Here is a 19777-nt window from a genome sequence, read left to right as displayed (position 1 = left end):
GCTGCTCTTTGATTGGATTTCAGTCCCCATGGTCTGCTTTTGAGTCCTGATTCTAAATTATTATTATTTAACTACTTCACAGAAGGAACTAGTGCTTGGAAGCAAATAAGGAGAGAGTCCTCTCTTCCAAAGAGACAGTATTGGAATTGTGGCTAAATTGGACAGTGCATAGCAATGTGTTATTGTTCACCTGCACTGTGGAATGGAAGCCCACAACTGCAGGGTGCATGCGACCCTCACTATATAATATGTACCTTGTTTGGAAGCTTATCACTAATATGACCACAGTGTCACCTGGAGAAAAAATAAAGCACCCAAATAGTGGCTTTCAAATTTTGTTTCTTCAGGGAATCCATTCCATGTACATTTGTCTGCTAAGAAAATCCCATCTGTTGGAAACTTAACACCAGCTAGGCCTTTTAGACATAATCACAGTTGTTCTATGACCACTGAAATTATGCTCTGCAGCTGGGGAAAACCAGTAATGGAAAACCTACTTCATGGAGGAAACCATTCAGAGCAATCACTCTGTTCTTGGGAAACAAAGTTTGAAAACTACTGCAGGAGGACAGAGTTCCCTGTAAGCTTTAGGTAAAGCATTCTTTTTTGATAAGCTTCGGTGGCTGCTTGTGCAAGACGTATTGCATCAAAACACATAGCTAGACATACATAAATGTTATCAAAACCAACTCCATACCGAATGAAATGCACATAAAGGGTTTTTAGTATGTAAATATTTTATGTCTTGTTCGTAAGAAGAGTTCCAGTTGTTTCAGGGAAAGCAGTATTATCCTTTAAAAAGGTGGCGGTGTGGGATTCATCTATTTGAAGAATATTTTGCAGTTAATGATGAAATGGAAGTCCTAGAACACCAAAGCTACTGAAGCTAGATCAGGGTGCAGAACCCTCACCCCAAGGACTACATTCTCATAGGCAATCTCTGGAGGTGGCAGGCCAGTGCTCGAAGGGGCAGTGGGGAGAGGCAAAAGTGTGGGGCAACAAATGAAATTCTTAACTTGGTGCAGTAGGCTACGTATCAGCCACACACAAGCCAGGAATGCATACACACGCCTAAACTATTAGTCGCTATTGAAGGACACATTCCAGACAAAACCAGTTGAGGAGGGTTAGCTGAGCAGTGCCTGTGTAGGGAGGAGCCCAAAGGAGTCTTAAGAGACCACGAGCTGGAGGTTCCCCATCCTGACTTATAATAATAATGTAGAATGCTTTTAATTCTTTAGTGCAAGATTGACCTAACCATTTGAGTTTTGTTTGTTTTACAGATAAAAGCAAAAAACTATGACAAAGTAGAAAAGGTGAGTGTATAAGTATGGCCTATATTTTAAATAGATTTGAAAGGAAGAATAAATACATGGATCATCTATTCTCCCTTGTGGAGAAGTCAGTCTTAAGCTTGCAAACAGCTAATTTGTCTTAGCATTTGGCTCGGAAATTAAGTATAAACTGCCTCCAGTGTCTGCCACTTTGTGGCAAAAGGCAAGAAACTTGGAAAGAGGAAGAGACACACACCCCTTCCCATTTCTAACATCTGCCTGAAGACCCATTTTCCACAAGAAGGTTTTGGGGCCATGGCCTAGTGGCGGCTCCCACGTGAGTACCTCAAAAAGAGGTTAGGCCGCCCCTAGCCTTGTGACTTCAAAACCACTTACATGCAGGTGCCATTTGTGAGAACCACATGGGGTTCTCTGCCCTCCATATGGGTGCTGTCTATGTGGCCACCACAGTTAATGCAATCTGGCAAGTCTTTTTCAAGATACTACACCAGGCATCCCCAGTCTGCAGCCCTCCAGATGTTTTGGCCTACAACTCCCATGATCCCTACTAACAGGACCAGTGGTCAGGGATGATGGGAATTGTAATCCAAAACATCTGTAGGGCCGATGGTTGGGGGTACCTGTACTACACTCATGCAAATTGTATCAACTACACAAACATTTCCCACGCGGAGATGCCAGATACTGCCTCTGTGTGAGTGATGCCAGTCTGCAAGCTCACATTCTTGTGGCACTCATAAGGGAACTACCATTAAGTATGAATTGAGTCTGTATTTTTGCCCTCGTGAAGGGAAGGGACGTTCCACAGTGGGGAAGCCACCTTTGAAAAGGCCATTTCATTCACTATATCACATGAGGCTGCTTCACTCACTTGGCGAGGGGCATTCTGGGAAAAGTCTCTGAAGAAGATTATAGGATCCAGGCAGGTAAGAATGGGTGGAGGGAATCCCTCAGGTAACCAGGCCCCAAGCCACTTAGGACCTCAAAGTTTTACAGCAGTGTTATGAATCAAGCCTGGAAATGGACTGGAAGCTAGTGTAGATGGCAAAGTACTGGCATAGTATGATCAGAATCACCATTCCCAGTTTGTGATCTTGCAGAATTTTTCAAAGCAGCCTCACATATTGCAGTAATCCAAATGGGAGGTTAGCAAAGCACAGCTGTCTAGGTAAGATTGCAGTTGATATGTCACCTTCAGCAGATAAAAAGCACTCTGTGCCACTGAGGCCACCTCTGCGTTCAGTGACATGATAGATCTAGGAGCAGCCCAAACTACAAGCCTCGGAAGCTGGCTTTGGTCTGCCCTCCATGGGCCACTTTTTACAGGTAGAAGGAATGCCTACCTGTCAATCACCTGATGTTATATATGACACTGGATGATTCAGATTTCAAAGGAAGAATCAAAGCTGACTCAGAAGTGTGCTCCTGATTCTTCCCTTCTTCCTTTGCAGCCTGACTTTCACTTAAGATGGAGCTGAAAAGGATTATTCTTTCATTCCAATCCTGGTTTGAGTTCAAGATGGGGTTGTAAAGGTTTCTACCACAGGCTTTGTCTGCACTCAGAGTCAGGAGCTCTATTCTGGAGCTCACAAGTGAAGCCAATCCCAGTTGAGCTTGCATTTATTATGAAATTTTTAAAGCACCACTTACCAAAGAACAATTGGGAGCACACTTTTAAGGCTCCTGGTCATTCCTTTGCAGCAGCAGTTTTACCTGCCTCAATCCCTGCAACTCTCTCCAGAACAGGTTTAAAACCACTCAGATAAATGGATGAACCACTTAGTAAAGTCATTCCTCTTTGTATGCTCATCTGCTGTTATGCTCATATTTCCCAGACCCACTTAGTCTTTTCAGCTGTGATCCAAAGTTTATTTACTGCTCCTACACACAGTAATTCAGAGGTTTTCAGGGAATTTATCTGTGCTTCAATATGTGTAAAGTGGCAATGTCAAAACAAAGGTACACCACTATGCCAAACAGAAGGTGCATGTATTGCAAGGTTCTCGTACTGGATGGATGCATTTCAGAGTTTTGACAGCATCCTTACCTTTACATTAAGACTTGGCTGTTATTCCTGAGACTGTGCCTGTCTGTCTTAAAAGGAATGCAGACTGAACCTTTGTTTGTTCAAGCTCCAAAGTGCCTCCTGATATCTATTCATGGATTCCTGTTGTTGTTTTTCTTCATTGTGAATAGCTGTTTCAGAGGTGCCTTATGAAAGTTTTACACATTGACTTATGGAAGTGCTACCTTTCGTATGTGCGAGAAACCAAAGGGAAGCTACCTAGTTATAAGTAAGTAAATGCTGTTTGTGTTAGCTTCTTTTTTTATTGCAATCTAATTCCTTTTTCAGTTAAGGATGCTGAAGCAGGATCACAGTCTCCCAAGTTAGCTTTTCATTTAAAGTAATAATTAGACAACTTCTGCCAGTGTAGACCTGCCCATGTAGCAAGGTGAAGCAACCTCCACCAAAACAGGGGTTGGTAAAGGCAGGAACTGATGCCTGAAAGGTTCAGCAGGACATTTAAAAGTGTTGGCTCCAGTGGGGGTCATGTGGGGACACCCAACATAGAATGTTGTCCTAGATGGCCTAGTGCCATAAATTTGGGTCAGCACTGACTCCTACATGGTATTCTTTGTCATTGTATATATGCCTCTTGAGTCCTTCCAGTTGATATGCCGACAAAGTGGCACTTCTGAAGCAGCCTTACACAAGATATCAGAAAGATCTGTTGCTTTTTTCCACTGATCTACTAATCCAAAGAAGGCGTAATTGTCACAGCCGTTTCTGATTCCCCTCCCACTGACAAGTTTTGTTTATTTGATTTAGTTACGAAATTTCTAGACTGCTCTGCATCACACACAGCAATTACAGGGCAAGTTCTCAAATAATATAAAATTACATCATAAACCTAAAACAGCAATAAAATACAATCACTAAGAGGCCAATTGTCAGTAAAACATAGCCAGTGCAGGATAAACCTGAGACTTTGGGTAAACTCTGCTAATTTCCTCCCAAAGCCAGGAAATACAAGTATGCTTTCACTTGGCACTAGAAACCTAAGTAAGTTCTTACCATCTGCACTTTCAGGGACAGAATTCTATAGTCAGAGCAACACAGTGCCACAACAAACCATGCTTGGTGCCATTTTTATGTACTCTTTTAAGTATTTTTTCCAATCACATCCCATGTAAGAAGCTTAACAACAATAAGGGTTGTACAACTAAAAACAAAACCAGTTATTTAGGATCCTGTGCCAACTGCATAAACCCAGAGAAAGAACAATAAGAGCAACATTTACAGGATAGTATCCCGTCATATAAACAGGCATGTATTGCATTTCTTTCAAAATATTAAAAGGGTGACAAGGAACCATTAGTGAGCTTTGGGTAAGTCAACCAGCTACAAATCCACCTAAGACTTACCTCATCAAGCCCACATTTTACCAGCTTCTCCACAAAAATATCATGGGGGACTGTCAAGCCTTACTGAAATCAAGGTACATTACGTCCACAGTATTCCCCTGATCCACCAAGTGAAATGAGATTCATCTGGCATCCTTTTCTAAGTCCTCACAGACCAACCATTATCTGTTCTAGGACCTCAAGCTGACCAGTCAGTAGTTACCTGGGTCTTCTCTCACCCCTGGAGATTTGAATTCCTCTAAAATAGCTAGATGCTCCCTTACCACCTCTTTTTATCTTTTATCTGCAGCTCCCTCCTTGCATAATTTGTTCTGTTATCACTAGGTTGGGCACTGCTTATTAAGATTGTAGTTTAAAACTGTACTTTTTGTAATTTTAATAGTAATTTTACCATGTGGCTCTAATAGTGTATCTGTTTTCCTCCAGAGAAAAAATGGCTCAGGCATATGACTTTGCTCTGGATAAAATTGGCATGGAAATAATGTCGTACCAGGTATGTTTCTTTTCTCATTAAATATTTATTTGTGGTGTTTGATTATAGCTACAAACTAAATGTTCACTGCTCTGATTCTGTATATTTTTACATTAGATCTGGGTGGATTACATCAATTTTTTGAAAGGCGTGTAAGTACAAAAATCTGCCTTCTCTCTTAATTAATGCAATGTTAATATTCGTACAGGTTGCAGTATGTAATTGCTGGTATGTTACTGTCTTGCCTCACAATTTAGTGAAGCAGTAGGATCCTATGCCGAAAACCAGAGGATAACTGCTGTGCGCAGGGTATATCAACGGGGCTGTGTGAACCCAATGATCAACATCGAGCAACTCTGGCGAGATTATAACAAATATGAAGAGGTAAATAAAAAGATGCCCGGTGTTTAAACAAGATTTAGCTATTTTCCTCGACCTGCAGCAGTGAGGTTACTTGAATAGGCTCTCTGCAAGCCCCTTTCTATTGCAAGTGTAGACCTCTGAAAAACATTGTGAAGGGTGGACAGAAGGAACAGGACAATAAAGTCTTCTTCTGTAAGCAGCACAAACCTGCCTCTCAAAATTGCTGGGGCTTTTTGTTTGTTTGCCGGTACACTTTTGCCCCAATTCTAGGTGGATGAGGCGACTCCCATTGCCTTAAGGATGCTGGGTCCTCCAGCCATCTTTAGATTCTTCATCTGATGGTGTTCTTTGTACAGTGGGAAGGACCATCTCCCAGTTCCAGGAACAAGAGAGCGAGGAGCTCCAGTGCACTGACTTGGGAGACCTGTGCCTATCATTTCATGGGTACTTTAATTGGGATTCCTGCATTGCGGGGGGTTGGACTAGATGACCCTTGGCATCTCTTCCAACTATAAAATTCTATGATTGTATATGCTTAATACCAGTGGGCTGCAGAACATAGGATTGCCTCCTACTGAAACAGCAACTTTACCCTCTTTGAGCAGGACCCTAATCCAAATGACAAGTGTTTTCCCATTTTGTCTAGCAGAATAAAATTGTAGAATAAAATTGTACATAACATAAGAACAATAACCCCTCCACGCACATTGTTGAAAAGGTCATAGATTGCTTAATCAGCCAAAGGCCTGGGAGAAGAAGAATGTTTCCGGCACGTGCCTAAAGATACGTAATGAAGGTGCCAGGCAAGCCTTTGTGGGGACAGCATCCCAAAAACAGGGATCCACTGCAGAAAAAGCCTGTTCTCAAGTTCCATCCTCCAGACCTCTTGTGGAGGAAGCACACAAAGAAGGGCCTCAGGTGATGATTGCAAGGGCTGGGTCAGTTCATATGGGCAGAGGCAGTCCTTGAGGTATTCTGGTCTTCAGCCATTCAAGGCAGGCTTCCTTAAACTCGACCCTCCAGATGTTTTTGAGACTACAATTCCCATCATCCCTGACCACTGGTCCTGCTAGCTAGGGATCATGGGAGTTGTAGGCCAAAAAAACATCTGGAGGGCCGAGTTTGAGGAAGCCTGATTTAAGGCTTTATAGGTCAAAACAAGCACTTTGAATTGGGCCCAGAAACCAATTGGCAGCTAGTGTAGTCAGGCCAGGATTGGTGCTATAAATAAAAAAGCCCAAACACTTAAAAGATAAAACAATTAAAAACAGTCAGAGTAAGGCCGACCCCACAGCAGACAGCGTTAAGGGGGCATCCCTTGCCTTTGCTCTCCCACTGAAGTGGCTCTTCCCAAAGGGAGCCCAGCTTTTATTCCACCAGCCCAGCTGGGAGTGAAGTTTCAGGTGTTGCTGGGAGCTGCCAAGTCAGGGCTTCCAGAGGCAAGAAAGCTCAGGAATCCCCCTGGGCAGCAGCAGGCAGCTAGTTCCCCCTTCAATGTTCCTGGGAGTCCTCCCTTTCCCACACAGGGGTGCTGTGCATTCAGAAACCCCCACAGCAGCCCAGCTTTTATTTCACCACTTACTTGGGTATAAGTACGAAGTGACAGCTTTCCAGTGCAATTCTATGTTGATTAATGCTTTCTAAGTCTCAGCGAGTTCCATGATGCTTACAAATGAGGAAGCATGCATGGGATTGCAAGCCTACAGTGGTCCTGGGCAGGGCTTCACTTCTTGTTTTCTGTCTTCCAGGGAATAAACATCCACTTAGCTAAGAAAATGATTGAAGATCGCAGTAGAGATTATATGAACGCTAGACGTGTGGCTAAGGTACAAGCTCCCGGCTGTTTTGTTCCCCTTTTGTCTTGATTTAATACAGCATGAATATTTGTTGCATGCTTGAGCTGCAGCAGATTACTAAGTTGAGTTGATAAAAGGAGTAACTTTAAATATAAAGTTTTGTTTCGAAGCCCACCTTAATGAAACCTCTTCTCTGTTTCTTCCTTTCTCTTCAGGAATATGAAACTGTGATGAAAGGTCTGGACCGCAATGCTCCTTCGGTCCCACCCCAAAATACTCCCCAAGAAGCTCAGCAGGTAGACATGTGGAAGAAATATATTCAGTGGGAAAAGAGCAACCCTCTACGTACTGAAGACCAAACCCTTATAACAAAGAGAGGTGACTGTACATTTTTGTTGTGCTCCTTAGAAATAGTGCAAAGATCACCATAGTAATTAAGTTGTGCTGATGTTACTTTGGGGTGCAGGACTCTTACAAAATATACAAACCTAGCTGCCTGGACTGTGTACTTAAATCCCATTGATTGCAGTGGGCTTCGTTGCACTTTGCTTTTCTCCAGAAAGAAAAGTTTATACTTAGATATTCCTAGCACTCCATAGGTACACAATTTGCAAAAGGAACCTGTTGGTGCCTCTTGAAACTGTAGTCATAAGCTCCCATGGCTCAGGGTGCAAAAACATCTGGAATCTTATAAAGAGAACATCATTTTGGTCCTCAGCCTTTTTTTGACCACCAACAGTTTCAAAGTCAGCATTTTATTAGCTGGAGAGGGGTCAGGAATTATATGTCTGGAAATCTCTAAAGATGTTGATAGGGCATAGAATTGAAGAGGGCGGCTCTTGAGATCATGTGGCTGGCTCTTTAAGAGACCTGCATTTTTGGTTACATTTGTGAATCATTGGTAGAAATGCATCAGTGATTCAATTTGTAAGGTTCCACCCACTGGGAATTTATCTTGTTTCAATGTCTTCCCATAGTGATGTTTGCATATGAACAATGCCTGCTGGTGCTGGGACATCATCCAGATATTTGGTACGAAGCTGCACAATATCTCGAGCAATCCAGCAAACTACTAGCTGAGAAAGGGGTAAGAGAAGACAGTAAGAAATCCTGCATTTTATGTACAGCATTTAAACATATCTATAGTTGGTACTAAACTAAGTAAGTTGAACTTGGGTCCATTGAGATCCGTGTGAAGTTAGTCATGATTAAGTCAAGTCACAATTTCAGTGACGACTAAATTCAGCTAATTTAATCTGGATCCAGCCTATGTTTTCATTTGTTTGTTTTGTGGGACCTTGTTATTTGACAATGAAGTGGTGAATTCTATCAAAGTTGTATGGGATCATAAGCAAAAATATATCATCCCATTTTTAAATTGTGGGAGATCTTTAAAATAGAAAATAAAAATACCAAGTCCATAAAAGTAATTAAGTATTCTGAACTTACCATGTTGCTAAACTATATTCAATTTTTGCAATTAGCATGTGAAGTGAAATTGCATGTTTCTAATAAGATCCATTATTGTAGCTCCTGAGTTCTTGCTACAAGGCAACCCACTTGGGTTTACAATATTCCTGTAGAGCTGTTAATGAGCACAGAACTGAAAACTCTCTTTATTTTTCATACTAGTCCTACAGTTAGTTGATTTTCACATATTTTCTCGATTCCAGGACATGAACAATGCTAAACTGTTTAGTGATGAAGCTGCAAATATTTATGAACGAGCAATCAGCACTTTACTAAAAAAGAACATGCTTCTTTATTTTGCATATGCAGATTATGAAGAGGTGAGTCCTTAGGTGAAATTCTTTCAATCTCCAGTTCAACCAGCTTCTTCTTTCTTGTGCATAATCTTGATTGGAGAACTTAATCTTGGCAAATTCAAATAAGCAGGTCTGGTAATAATTTTGAGCATAAACTAGTTAAACTAAACATGGGCTTTTTTGTATTTTTTCAGAGTCGGATGAAATATGAGAAGGTGCACAGCATATATAATCGGCTCTTAGCTATTGAAGATATTGATCCCACTTTGGTATGTTTAGTCTTCATTGTTTCACCTTGTTGAGATGACTACAGTGGTACCTCGGGTTAAGTACTTAATTCGTTCCGGAGGTCCGTTCTTAACCTGAAACTGTTCTTAACCTGAAGCACCACTTTAGCTAATGGGGCTTCCTGCTGCTGCTGCGCCGCTGGAGCACGATTTCTGTTCTCATCTTGAAGCAAAGTTCTTAACCTGAGGTAATATTTCTGGGTTAGTGGAGTCTGTAACCTGAAGCGTATATAACCTGAGGTACCACTGTATAGGATAAAAAGTTGTGTATTTCTCTTTGGTCAGTTCCTAAAGTATTCCAGTTGAAAACGTATAGATAATGTCAGTCACATTTTCAATTTTTGTTATCAGTTGCCTTTTTTCTTCCAATTTTTTTTGGTACTTTATTCAGCTGTTTTGCCATATCTGAGGTGTATAATTTGTGACTTGGTAAAATTTGAAAGATTTCATGTTGTAATCTGTTTCCAACCTTCCACTTAATTGAAAATAATTATGAGCAGAACTGTTGTTGACAATAAGAATGGCCTTGCTCACAAATAACAGCAAGCCAAACTTAGGAATGAGCAAGCATTCTGTTGCTTAGAGGGGGGAATGTGTGGCCTCTTTGCACCTCCGCTGGTTCTGCTGCTGTGGCCCTACTTAGAACTAACCATGGTTTGGCTTAGGGTGGTATTCAGACCTGGGCTCATGTTTTGTCTCATTTGAAACAAATCAAGAGTCACAACTATGGTTTAGAAGCCATGTCTTTAATATGGTGTTGACTTCGAAAAGGTGATCCTACCTTTTCCACCTATATGTTTCAGGTATATATTCAGTATATGAAGTTTGCAAGGCGAGCAGAGGGCATAAAATCAGGCAGGATGATATTTAAGAAGGCACGAGAAGATGCCCGGACCCGTCATCATGTCTATGTTACGGCTGCTCTGATGGAGTATTATTGCAGCAAGGTATTATTGCAACACAGTGAATGAAACTTTTGCTTCAGCCTCTGGATTCTTCTGTCTACAACTAATAACGTTTTGAAATCTGCAGGACAAGTCAGTGGCCTTTAAGATTTTTGAGTTGGGGCTAAAGAAATATGGAGACATTCCAGAATACGTCTTGGCATATATTGATTATCTTTCTCATCTCAATGGTAAGTTCTGGGAGCTGGGATAATTCATTACACTGGACTCTGGGATTATAACTTTTTTCAAGACCTGAAATTGAGCAGTTTGTTTGGAACGGACCTGTGAAAATTCAGAATTCGTTTACCACTGATATTGGTGGCATCCCTCCATATTATATCATCAGTGAGCAGATGGGACTTCACTCCTCATTGTTTTGCATACTGCTTGCTTTGTCAGGTCTTTAGCCAATAATGTGTTGGGGAAAACTGACTTCAAGAGTGTGTGGATGGATGTTGATGCATCGTAATGTATAGCTTATATGTAGATAATTTGTGTAGAATTGTGGCTAAGAATGTGAGCCGAGAACCTTCAATTCAAATTTCTCCCCACTCAGTAGTAATTGTAGGCAGGCTGCTATTTCCCCAGCTCTTCTCTCCATCAGTAAAATCAGGATGATAGTGGGAGACACCCAACATTGCATGAGTGGATTTCTACTCCCCTTGCTCTCCTCTTTCCTGAAGTCCTCCACAATATCAAAATTCTCCTCTGGAGGGTTGGGGGGGTGAAATTAAAAGCAAACACCTGAGAACAGTCAAATCTCACGACTGTTCTCCAACTGGGTTAGCTTCGGACTTGTGCTGTGAGGAGTTCCACTTGCTTTTTGGGAAGGTGGCCAGGGCTTTCCTTCTTCCCTCTGCAGCCCTCTGAAAATCTGTTCTGGAGGTTTGTAGCAACCTCCAGAGGAACACAGGAGGTATGGGGCAATTGGTGAAAGGGAAAGGGGCAACTGGTGAAAATCATCACCACCACCTTTCAAGGAACATTTTGTGTATGGATGGAGTCTTGCTGTTTGCAGGCAGGAAACTCAGATCCAGTCCATAGACCAGGGGTCTGCAACCTTTAAGACAAAAAGAGCCACTTGGACCCGTTTCCGAAGAAAAAACAACAACTGGGAGCCGCAAAACCATTGCGACATTTAAAACAAATATAACACTGTGAACGGCTTACTGTGCTTGACTATTTCCTGAGCGGCTACAAAACTAGCATATGTTGTAGAATTTGCAGACTTCACCCAATTCTTGAAATTATTTTTGCTCCTATCAACCTTCCTCATAAGTTCTGCAATGGCTTTTCGTCTCTCATCTCCATCTGGATATTTTTCAGCAAAGGCTGTGTGTTTATTGTGGAAATGTCTTGCAATATTTGACTTTTTGTTGTTTGCAAATTTCTCACCATATATTAAGCATACTGGTAAACCAGTCTTGTCAGTAGAGAAGGCAAATGATTCTGTCCATGTATCATTAAACATTCTGTTTTCTTCAGAAATTTTTCTTTTCTTGCCTTTATCCATGGCTGGCCTATCGGGGGTCCAAAAGAGGGACGTAACTAGAAATCAGAGGGCCCCATAGCAAAATTTGCTATGTCCAATAATCAATGCCCCAAAATGCCATAGAAAATTAATCAGGGCCCCAGTGTACCATAAATCATAATCAGTGCCTGATGTAAATAATAATTAATAATGAGGGCCCAATGTCATCCTCGTCATTTTAAAATAACTTTTTTTGACACTTTTTTATTATTTTTTTGTTTGACCCCTCAGAATTACTCCTCCTCATAGAAATAAACGTTAAATTAACAAGTTACCTTTTTTTGAGTGTGTGTTCTTCACTCCCCTTCAAAACAGTGACCAGCTTACATGCCCCCTTTCAATGCAGCCTGCTTACAGCCCTCAACCAAAATGGCCGCTCCCGCGACTCCCACGTGCGCCCACAAAGATGGCGCCGACGATTTTCCCTTATCGGTGCCCTTTAAAGAAATGGCCGCCGCAGCTTCAACCCACGCCTAGAGGAGGCTAGAGAGGGAGAAAAGCGGGGGGGAGGAAAGCAGCGAGGACGGCAGAGAAGAACTGCCGGGAGTGGAATCCCACACACCGCGAGGGGAAGGAAGGGAGAGGGTGCGAGCTGGAACGGGGCAAAGAGGGCGGTCCCCGGTCATGCCTGGCCTTAAATGGGCTAGGCCACGCCTCCCCGGCCCCGCCGATTGGCGGGCAGGGTTGCAGGGACGCCCGGGGATTCCCCTGTTCTCGCGGGGGCAAAAGGCCAGCCCCCGCGAGTGGAGTGTGGGAGGGGTTAGCTCGCAACCCCGTCTCCTCTCTAGCTCGGAAATGGCTTTGCGGAAAATGCGCCTCCTCCCCTCGCCTCCGCCCCGGAGCCGCGGCAAAGGCGTTAAAGAGCCGCATGCGGCTCCGGAGCCGCAGGTTGCCGACCCCTGCCATAGACTGTTAATTTGAGTGAGAACTTCAGATTGAAAAATCAACAGCCTGCAAGAACACAAAGGGGACAAAAAACCAATGGCCAGTATTGTCCTAAGCAGCTGCTTCTTGTTTAGTACTTAAGTGTGGTGCTGCTGCTGCTGCCATCAATTTTTAAACAGAGTATTTAATTCTTATTTTATGGTTCTGGTTGTTTTAATTCATTTTAGTGTGTGTTTTTATACCTACCTCTCAGCTGCAGTTGTAATTTGTGGGTGTGTCTTCTGCAGAGTAGAAGTGAGACTTCCGTAGCTTTTTCTAAAGCCTTTTCTCCATGTGTCTCTTCTCCCTGAGATTACTTTAGCAATAATGAAATTGGGGTCGCAAACTGGGTTTTTCATCTTTCACAGGAATTGAAATTATGTCAAGATATTGTGTCTCCCCCCCCCCCCTGTAATTTCCAGTTTTTTTAATATATATATTTAAAGCTTGTTTTCATCTTTCTTTTTTAATACTTTTTTTAAAATAGAGGATAATAATACAAGAGTCCTGTTTGAACGAGTATTAACCTCAGGGAGCCTCCCACCTGAGAAATCTGGGTAAGCTTCGCCAAAGCTCCATTCCAAGTCGTCTGCTTTGCTGTACGTGACAACCCTTGTACAACATAGATATTATCACAGATTAATGAGGGGATGGTTGTTGCAGCCTGTACTGCCATTTTCGTCCTAAATAAAGAGCCAGATGCTGAGAGAGAGAAGCCAGAGATTGTAAGAATTTTCTATGGAGTTCATTCCTTGGATGCCAGACCGTGCTCTCATCTCCATTGTGAAGATAACTGCTATATGGAGTGTTGTTGGAAAGTAGATTTGGCCAATATAGAATATAGACTCAGAGCACTTGGGGCATTTTTGCTTGCATACATACACACAGGGGCTCAGATCTATACCTCCCTCCTGCTTTCGTTCCATGTTTACCCACGGAGATCGTCTCTTTGGCAAATGCCCTCCACAGCCTCATAGCCAACTCTGTGCTGCCTGAAGCCTATTCCAGGAAAAGTAGAATTTGGGAATTATGTAAGTGGTAGTTAGACATTTATCCGCTGTTACCATTTTTGTTTGTCAGTATCAGGTAGTAGTTTCTCCCAGCAACCATGGCTTCCAGTTACAGTGCAGTGTCATGCGGTTTTTGCATGCAGCTTTTTTCTTTCTACATTATGCCTCTAAGGACTCTCTCTCCTGCGCCCTTGGTGCAGAGGGGGCATGCACACCAACTGGTTGCCTCTTGCTTTCAACCTGAAGCACCTAGTGAGTGGCACCAGCAACAGGGAACCAGTTCCTTTGCCTGGCACTCCTTGCCAGGGCTGCATGTACAATGCATACAGATGGTCTGCAGGCCCCTTTACCAATTCCCAGCTGTTTGGCACTGTAAACTACCTAGGAGTGAACCAGTGGGCTCCTTGCATAGAGTGTGTGTGTGTGACTGAGGAAGTGGGGAAGTGTGTGTGTGTGTGTGTGTGTGTGTGTGTGAGAGAGAGAGAGAGAGAGAGAGAGAGAGAGAGAGAGAGAGAGAGAAGGGAAGCGGGGAAAGATCTGTGCATGTTTCTGTGTCCATGAGTGGGGATAAGATTGGCGAGCAGGAGAAAGGGAGTCCAGACCCTACCTACTATCAGCATGCAGCTTATGAGTCGCTGGTTTGCTGCCCTGGATGTACACAGACTGGCCATTGCTGCCTTCTAGGATGCCCTCTGGGTACAAAGCAGATGTATCTGCTATGGCTTCTGGTTGTAGAATAAAGACATGGTAGTTGACTGGCAGCTGCCCACAATTCCCTTCTCCATCAGCTAGAATGGTTTTCTTGCCAACATAGAATTGGATATCCGGTATAGCAAGCCACTGGAAAGAGCAGATGAGGGGGTTCCTTAGTCAGGGGGCAAGCAGCTGGCTTGCAGTGGATCGGGCCTGCTGGTTGCTGGTAACTGTTGCAAGTGATTGCACTTATTGTAGGCCATGTCTGCTCAGCATGTTTTCTTTTGAACATTTGTTCTCTTTCTGTCTTTTCTTTCACAGAGAGATATGGGCCCGATTTTTAGCTTTTGAGAGTAATATTGGTGACCTGGCTAGCATACTTAAAGTGGAGAAACGGAGGTTTACAGCCTTCAAGGAAGAATATGAGGGCAAAGAAACAGCTCTACTAGTAGACAGATACAAGTTCATGGATCTGTACCCCTGCTCTGCCAGTGAACTCAAAGCTCTTGGTTATAAGGTAAGGAGATGATGACATTCCAGGATGTTTAGTTGGAGAGGGAATGCAGTTCCATAGCATTGCTACTTGCATGCCTTCAGTGCTGCTTTAAAAATGTTAAAACCCCTTAACTCTCCTAAGCCTTTAGATGTCCATTCAAGCACAAGCAAAAACACCTTCTCTTTGTTTGGAATTACTATTCATTTCCGGTTCTTTTTTACTGTTTTCGTCACCATGTAGAAAACAGTTCATATTATTCCAAATTGGTGGCTATTACCTTATGATAAGCTATTTGTGGGCAGTAGCTCCTATCACAGAATCACAGAGTTGGAAGGGAGTTGGGAGATTATGCTGTCCAACCCCCTGCTCGATGATGGGTATACAATGTAGGATGCAACTACCGCATCTCTGACAGATGGCCATTCAGCCTCTGCTTAAATAATCTCCAGCCAAGAAAGTCCTACTACCTCCTGAAGCAGTCTGTTCCACTCTCCACATGGCAGGTGCGATTTTCTTTCTCATGTCGAGAAGAGAAAGGTTGCCATTTTGGAAAATCGCACCAGCTGCATAGTGAGCTGTTGCGAGTATATGGTTTAACACTTCATAGCAGTGCTTGTGTGGAACAATTTAAACCACCTCCATGTGGTACCTGTAAGGTGAAGTCCAGCTTAACAGAAGATGTTAAAAAGCCAGCATTAAATCTATTCCAAGTTTTACTCCATTCAGGTTCTAGACTGCTGCCTGCTTTAAAAAGTATCACTGACCACATCCTTCCCATGTGACCCCAGCTTAAAATACTCTTAGCTGATTATCAGTTGCCTGCCTGCGTCTTTACATATGAAGTGCTGGTGCATTCATCTTACTGTTTCCCAGCCAAGTTCCTAAATCAATATGGAGCTAGTTTCTTGCTGTATCTGTTATGTTTCAAGTTTTTGATTCTGTAAATTGGAATTTAATAATGCATTGCCTGTATTTTTAATATTTTGCATTGTTTATTGTAAATAATTCTAGGCAAACTTATTACAAAGGCGGTTGATAAATTTTAAAATTATGAGCCAACGGAAAACTTCTCTTCCATAAAATTGGGCAGGGTTTGGTCTGGTGTCCATAGTTGCTTTATGCAAACAAAGATGCTACTCTGGACCAGTCTATGTTGAGCATTATGGGATCCCCTCCTGCTTGTGAGCTTCTCATAGGCACTCAGTTGGTCACACAATAAACAATATGCTGGACTATAGATCAGCCTTTGGATTGATCCAGCAGAGCTGCTCTCATGCTATTGATGCTTCTTCTCATGCTGTGAACTTCCAGGATGTGTCTCGGGCAAAGCTGTCAACCATAATTCCAGATCCTGTTGTGGCTCCTTCAATAGTGCCTGTGCTAAAAGATGAAGCGGACAGAAAACCAGAGTATCCAAAACCAGATACCCAGCAGATGATTCCATTTCAGCCAAGACATTTAGCACGTAAGCTAATATCGAGTCATGTAAATGTGAAATAGAAGTCTACCATATTCTGATCGGCTGTTTCTTTAAAAAGCTTCAATTCATTCAGTTCATTCTCATTTGGGCACACAACTAGAATGTTTTATACCCTTCTTTTATACCCTTCCAATTCTCTGCTAAATTGGAATCAAAGTACAATAAACAAAAGTTTGAGGTTTTTGTTTGTTCTTGCATAGTGCTTGTAAGGTCAGTTACATCAACCAAAGGAACTCCCATCAGCATGCAGTTGACTCTCCTTAGCTGTAAGAGCCATGAAGACTTAAATGTGTTTTGTTTTATTATTTACTAGCTCCAGGTTTGCATCCAGTCCCTGGTGGTGTCTTTCCAGTCCCACCTGCTGCTGTAGTTCTAATGAAGCTTCTCCCACCTCCCGTGTGTTTTCAGGTTGGTCATGAGATCCTGAAATGGTTTAATGACTTTGCAATCTGGTTGTGTTTTGCTTCAATGCATTACACATTTCATTTTCTTTAGTCGCACTGTTTTTTACCATAGCATTTCCTGTGAAATGGTCCATCTTTTTTTCTCCTGCAGGGCCCCTTTGTGCAAGTGGATGAACTCATGGAGATTATCAGGAGATGCAAACTCCCAGACAGTAAGTTGCTTTTGTCCTTTTAAATGCATGGTTGCATCACTAGACTGTACTACTTCACTTAAACTCTGAAGTCTTGGGGGTGGCTATTTGAGGTATTGACAATCACACTATTTAAGGTTACTGACATTGCTGTATGTGTGTACTCAAATTAGCCAGAATAGTATTTTTTCTTATTTTCAGGACAGTGAGTAAATATTTAGCGGCTTCTGTAACTTCTGTTAATAGAGAACTCTGTCTTGAAGTCCACAGGATTAAAAGCAAAAGGAAGTGGCTGTAAGACGGAAGCTGAAATTAGAAAGCCATGCTTTTTTTAATACCTGTGTGACTTGCTGGCTATATGGTTCTAACAACCACCCCATAAAAGATAAAAGTAGGATTTTGCACCCATAATGACACAGGAATATTCTCCTGTTGAAATCAACAGAACTGAAGATATTTGTGGAATTAATTGAACACTCAGTTTTGTTAACTGTGCTGTTTTTTATTTATTTTCAACAATAACCACTTCGCATTTTCAGTAGCAACTGTGTTTCTGCATGGTTGGCACCTGTTGCAGGGTAAATACTACAATTTGAAGTTGAGGCCCACATTTGTCAACACAAAATGGACACACACGTAACTTCTTGATGCGAGTCAGTTATCCCTATAGACAGTGCTTTTTTCTGGGGGGACGCATACCCCTAAATATTTTGTGAATTTAAGTTTGGCCTCATTGAGGAGCAGTATTTCAATATGAGTAGGAAAATGAGAGTACCCCTAAACCTTTTTTTAAAAGAAAAAAAGCACTGCCTTTAGAAGTGCCTTTGAGCTTTAGTGTGTAATGTCAAAGAGATGGGCATACTTTGAATAAATCAGCAAGCAAGGGCTATAGCAGATAATTATATACCACAACTATTATCAAAGGTATATTCAAATGTGTGTGTTTCAAATATAGCTCTTCATCAATGCAAAATCTAATGTAAACCCTCAATATTCAATCCCCCAGTGGAATATCATTTCATAACCTAATTGGTTTGCTTGAGGATGTTGCTCTAGTTCTAATATTAAAAGATTACATCAGTACTTGGCCTTTGTAAAGAGCTGTACTTGAAAAACATGACACTTGCATAATTTGAGTATATTTTTTGAAAGCACACCAGTGGCTTGTTCTTCTGTGATCTTATTTGAAACAAGAATTTCAGAATGAAATATTTTCCAAAAGCCATTCTCATCTGTTTCCTGCTAAACATTTTTTAATCGCCCTGTGAGTTATTAAATGGAGGGCTAGTATGGACAATTTAATGCACAAATAATAAAATTAATGAAGCATATAATGGTTGGCACTGTCATAATTCTTCAGCCTACATAATTCTTTCTAACAACAACTATTTTTCTTCCCTGTTCTAAAGCTGTGGATGAAGCTGTGCGAATCATTACTGGGGGACTGCCAGACTTAACAATGGAAGGGAATGGACCTTTGGAAAATAATGCCCTTCTTAATAAATCTGTAAAAAGACCAAATGAAGATTCAGATGACGATGAAGAAAAAGGATCAGTGGTTCCTCCAATTCACGACATTTACAGAGCACGACAGCAAAAGCGAATCCGATGAGACATGTTGCAGTCACAATGATGAAGACTAAAGGACTTGTAACAATTGTTTTCCTTCTACAAAATCAAATGTTTAAAAGGGATTGAAGTTTCTAACAAGCATCTTGCAACTGAGGTTGTTTTATTACTGTGGTGCCTCTTTTTTACCAGCTGATTCTTCATCAGAAAAGAAAAGGGCAGGTGAATTTTACAACAAGCAAATTTGAGCTCCAGGTTTTGAACACAATTTGTGCAGAATGTCTGAATTGCATTTGGTTGCTGTTCACATGTGTATTCCCATCTTACCACTTGAAATCTTGCAGGGGTCCTGACAGTTTTATTTTAAAAACTGGATAGCATAAAAATTGTGAAATATTTTAAATTCACACCTCTGGAAAACAAAGTTGTTCTCAGTTTGCTCATTTAGTGTCTGTCCTGCCTTATTCTTTGTTTTTATTTATGGCAGAATGAATGGAAACTGTTTTTTGTAGTTTAAAATGGAAGAACATTCCTTTCCAATAAAGGATCTCTCCATAATGTCATGCCTCATACCACTTTATTTCTAGCACATGGGGATAGAGAGGGATGACAGCTCTTTCGTACCTTTTTGTTTGCAGTTTGTCTTTCCTTGCCCTCCCATTGTAAGCAGTGGTGGTGGGGAGTTAAGTACACCAAGCTCCAGGATTCCTCCTGTGGAGAAGGCAAAGGAAAAAGGGAACCCAAAATTCCCCACACCACTGGCAGAACTTGCCCAAGATGTACATTCAAACAGAACGCTACCCAGCCTTCTACAGGTCCTTCGACATCCAGGGACCAGTAATAGCCAGCACACTGGTGTGCTCTTGAGGTTACAAATGCAGTGGTACCTCAAGGTTACAAACTTAATTTGTTCTGGAGGTCCATCCTTATCCCGAAACCATTCTTAACCTGAGGTATGCTTTTGCTAATGGGGCCTCCTGCTGACGCCGCTCCACTGGCACACTTTCCATTCTCATCCTGGGCAAAGTTCTCAACCCGAGGTACTACTTCCGGGTTAGCGGAGTTTGTAACCGGAAGTGTTTGTAACCCGAGGTACCACTGTAACCACCTCCTGATGTGGCAAGTGG

The 19777-nt window shown here is 42.0% G+C and overlaps 1 protein-coding gene and 1 long non-coding RNA gene across 3 annotated transcripts in view; one reads left to right on the top strand and one right to left on the bottom strand.

Annotated features, from left to right (window-relative positions):
• The window catches only part of CSTF3 (cleavage stimulation factor subunit 3), a 57732-nt gene extending 38524 nt beyond the window's left edge, over positions 1-19208 (top strand). For both annotated transcript variants that reach the window (XM_082231591.1, XM_082231592.1), the window contains 18 exons: positions 1284-1316; positions 3492-3589; positions 5148-5214; positions 5311-5345; positions 5451-5577; positions 7305-7382; positions 7568-7730; positions 8330-8439; positions 9026-9142; positions 9313-9387; positions 10209-10352; positions 10438-10540; positions 13295-13364; positions 14832-15027; positions 16318-16471; positions 16800-16894; positions 17042-17102; positions 18491-19208. In XM_082231591.1, the coding sequence (XP_082087717.1) occupies positions 1284-1316; positions 3492-3589; positions 5148-5214; positions 5311-5345; positions 5451-5577; positions 7305-7382; positions 7568-7730; positions 8330-8439; positions 9026-9142; positions 9313-9387; positions 10209-10352; positions 10438-10540; positions 13295-13364; positions 14832-15027; positions 16318-16471; positions 16800-16894; positions 17042-17102; positions 18491-18693 (1929 nt within the window). In that variant the 3' untranslated portion in view covers positions 18694-19208. The remainder of the gene's footprint in view (positions 1-1283; positions 1317-3491; positions 3590-5147; positions 5215-5310; positions 5346-5450; positions 5578-7304; positions 7383-7567; positions 7731-8329; positions 8440-9025; positions 9143-9312; positions 9388-10208; positions 10353-10437; positions 10541-13294; positions 13365-14831; positions 15028-16317; positions 16472-16799; positions 16895-17041; positions 17103-18490) is intronic.
• LOC309537129 lies at positions 11748-12386 on the bottom strand. Its single transcript, XR_014221804.1, has 2 exons — positions 12159-12386; positions 11748-11872 (listed from the first exon to the last, which is right to left on the bottom strand). It is a non-coding gene; the product is annotated as an uncharacterized lncRNA (long non-coding RNA).
• Positions 19209-19777: the final 569 nt, after the last annotated feature.

The sequence above is a fragment of the Podarcis vaucheri genome (assembly GCF_965113315.1).
Source record: "Podarcis vaucheri genome assembly, chromosome: 1".
NCBI classification, from domain to species: Eukaryota; Metazoa; Chordata; class Lepidosauria; order Squamata; family Lacertidae; genus Podarcis; species Podarcis vaucheri.
This window is presented reverse-complemented; position numbering and strand designations above follow the sequence as displayed.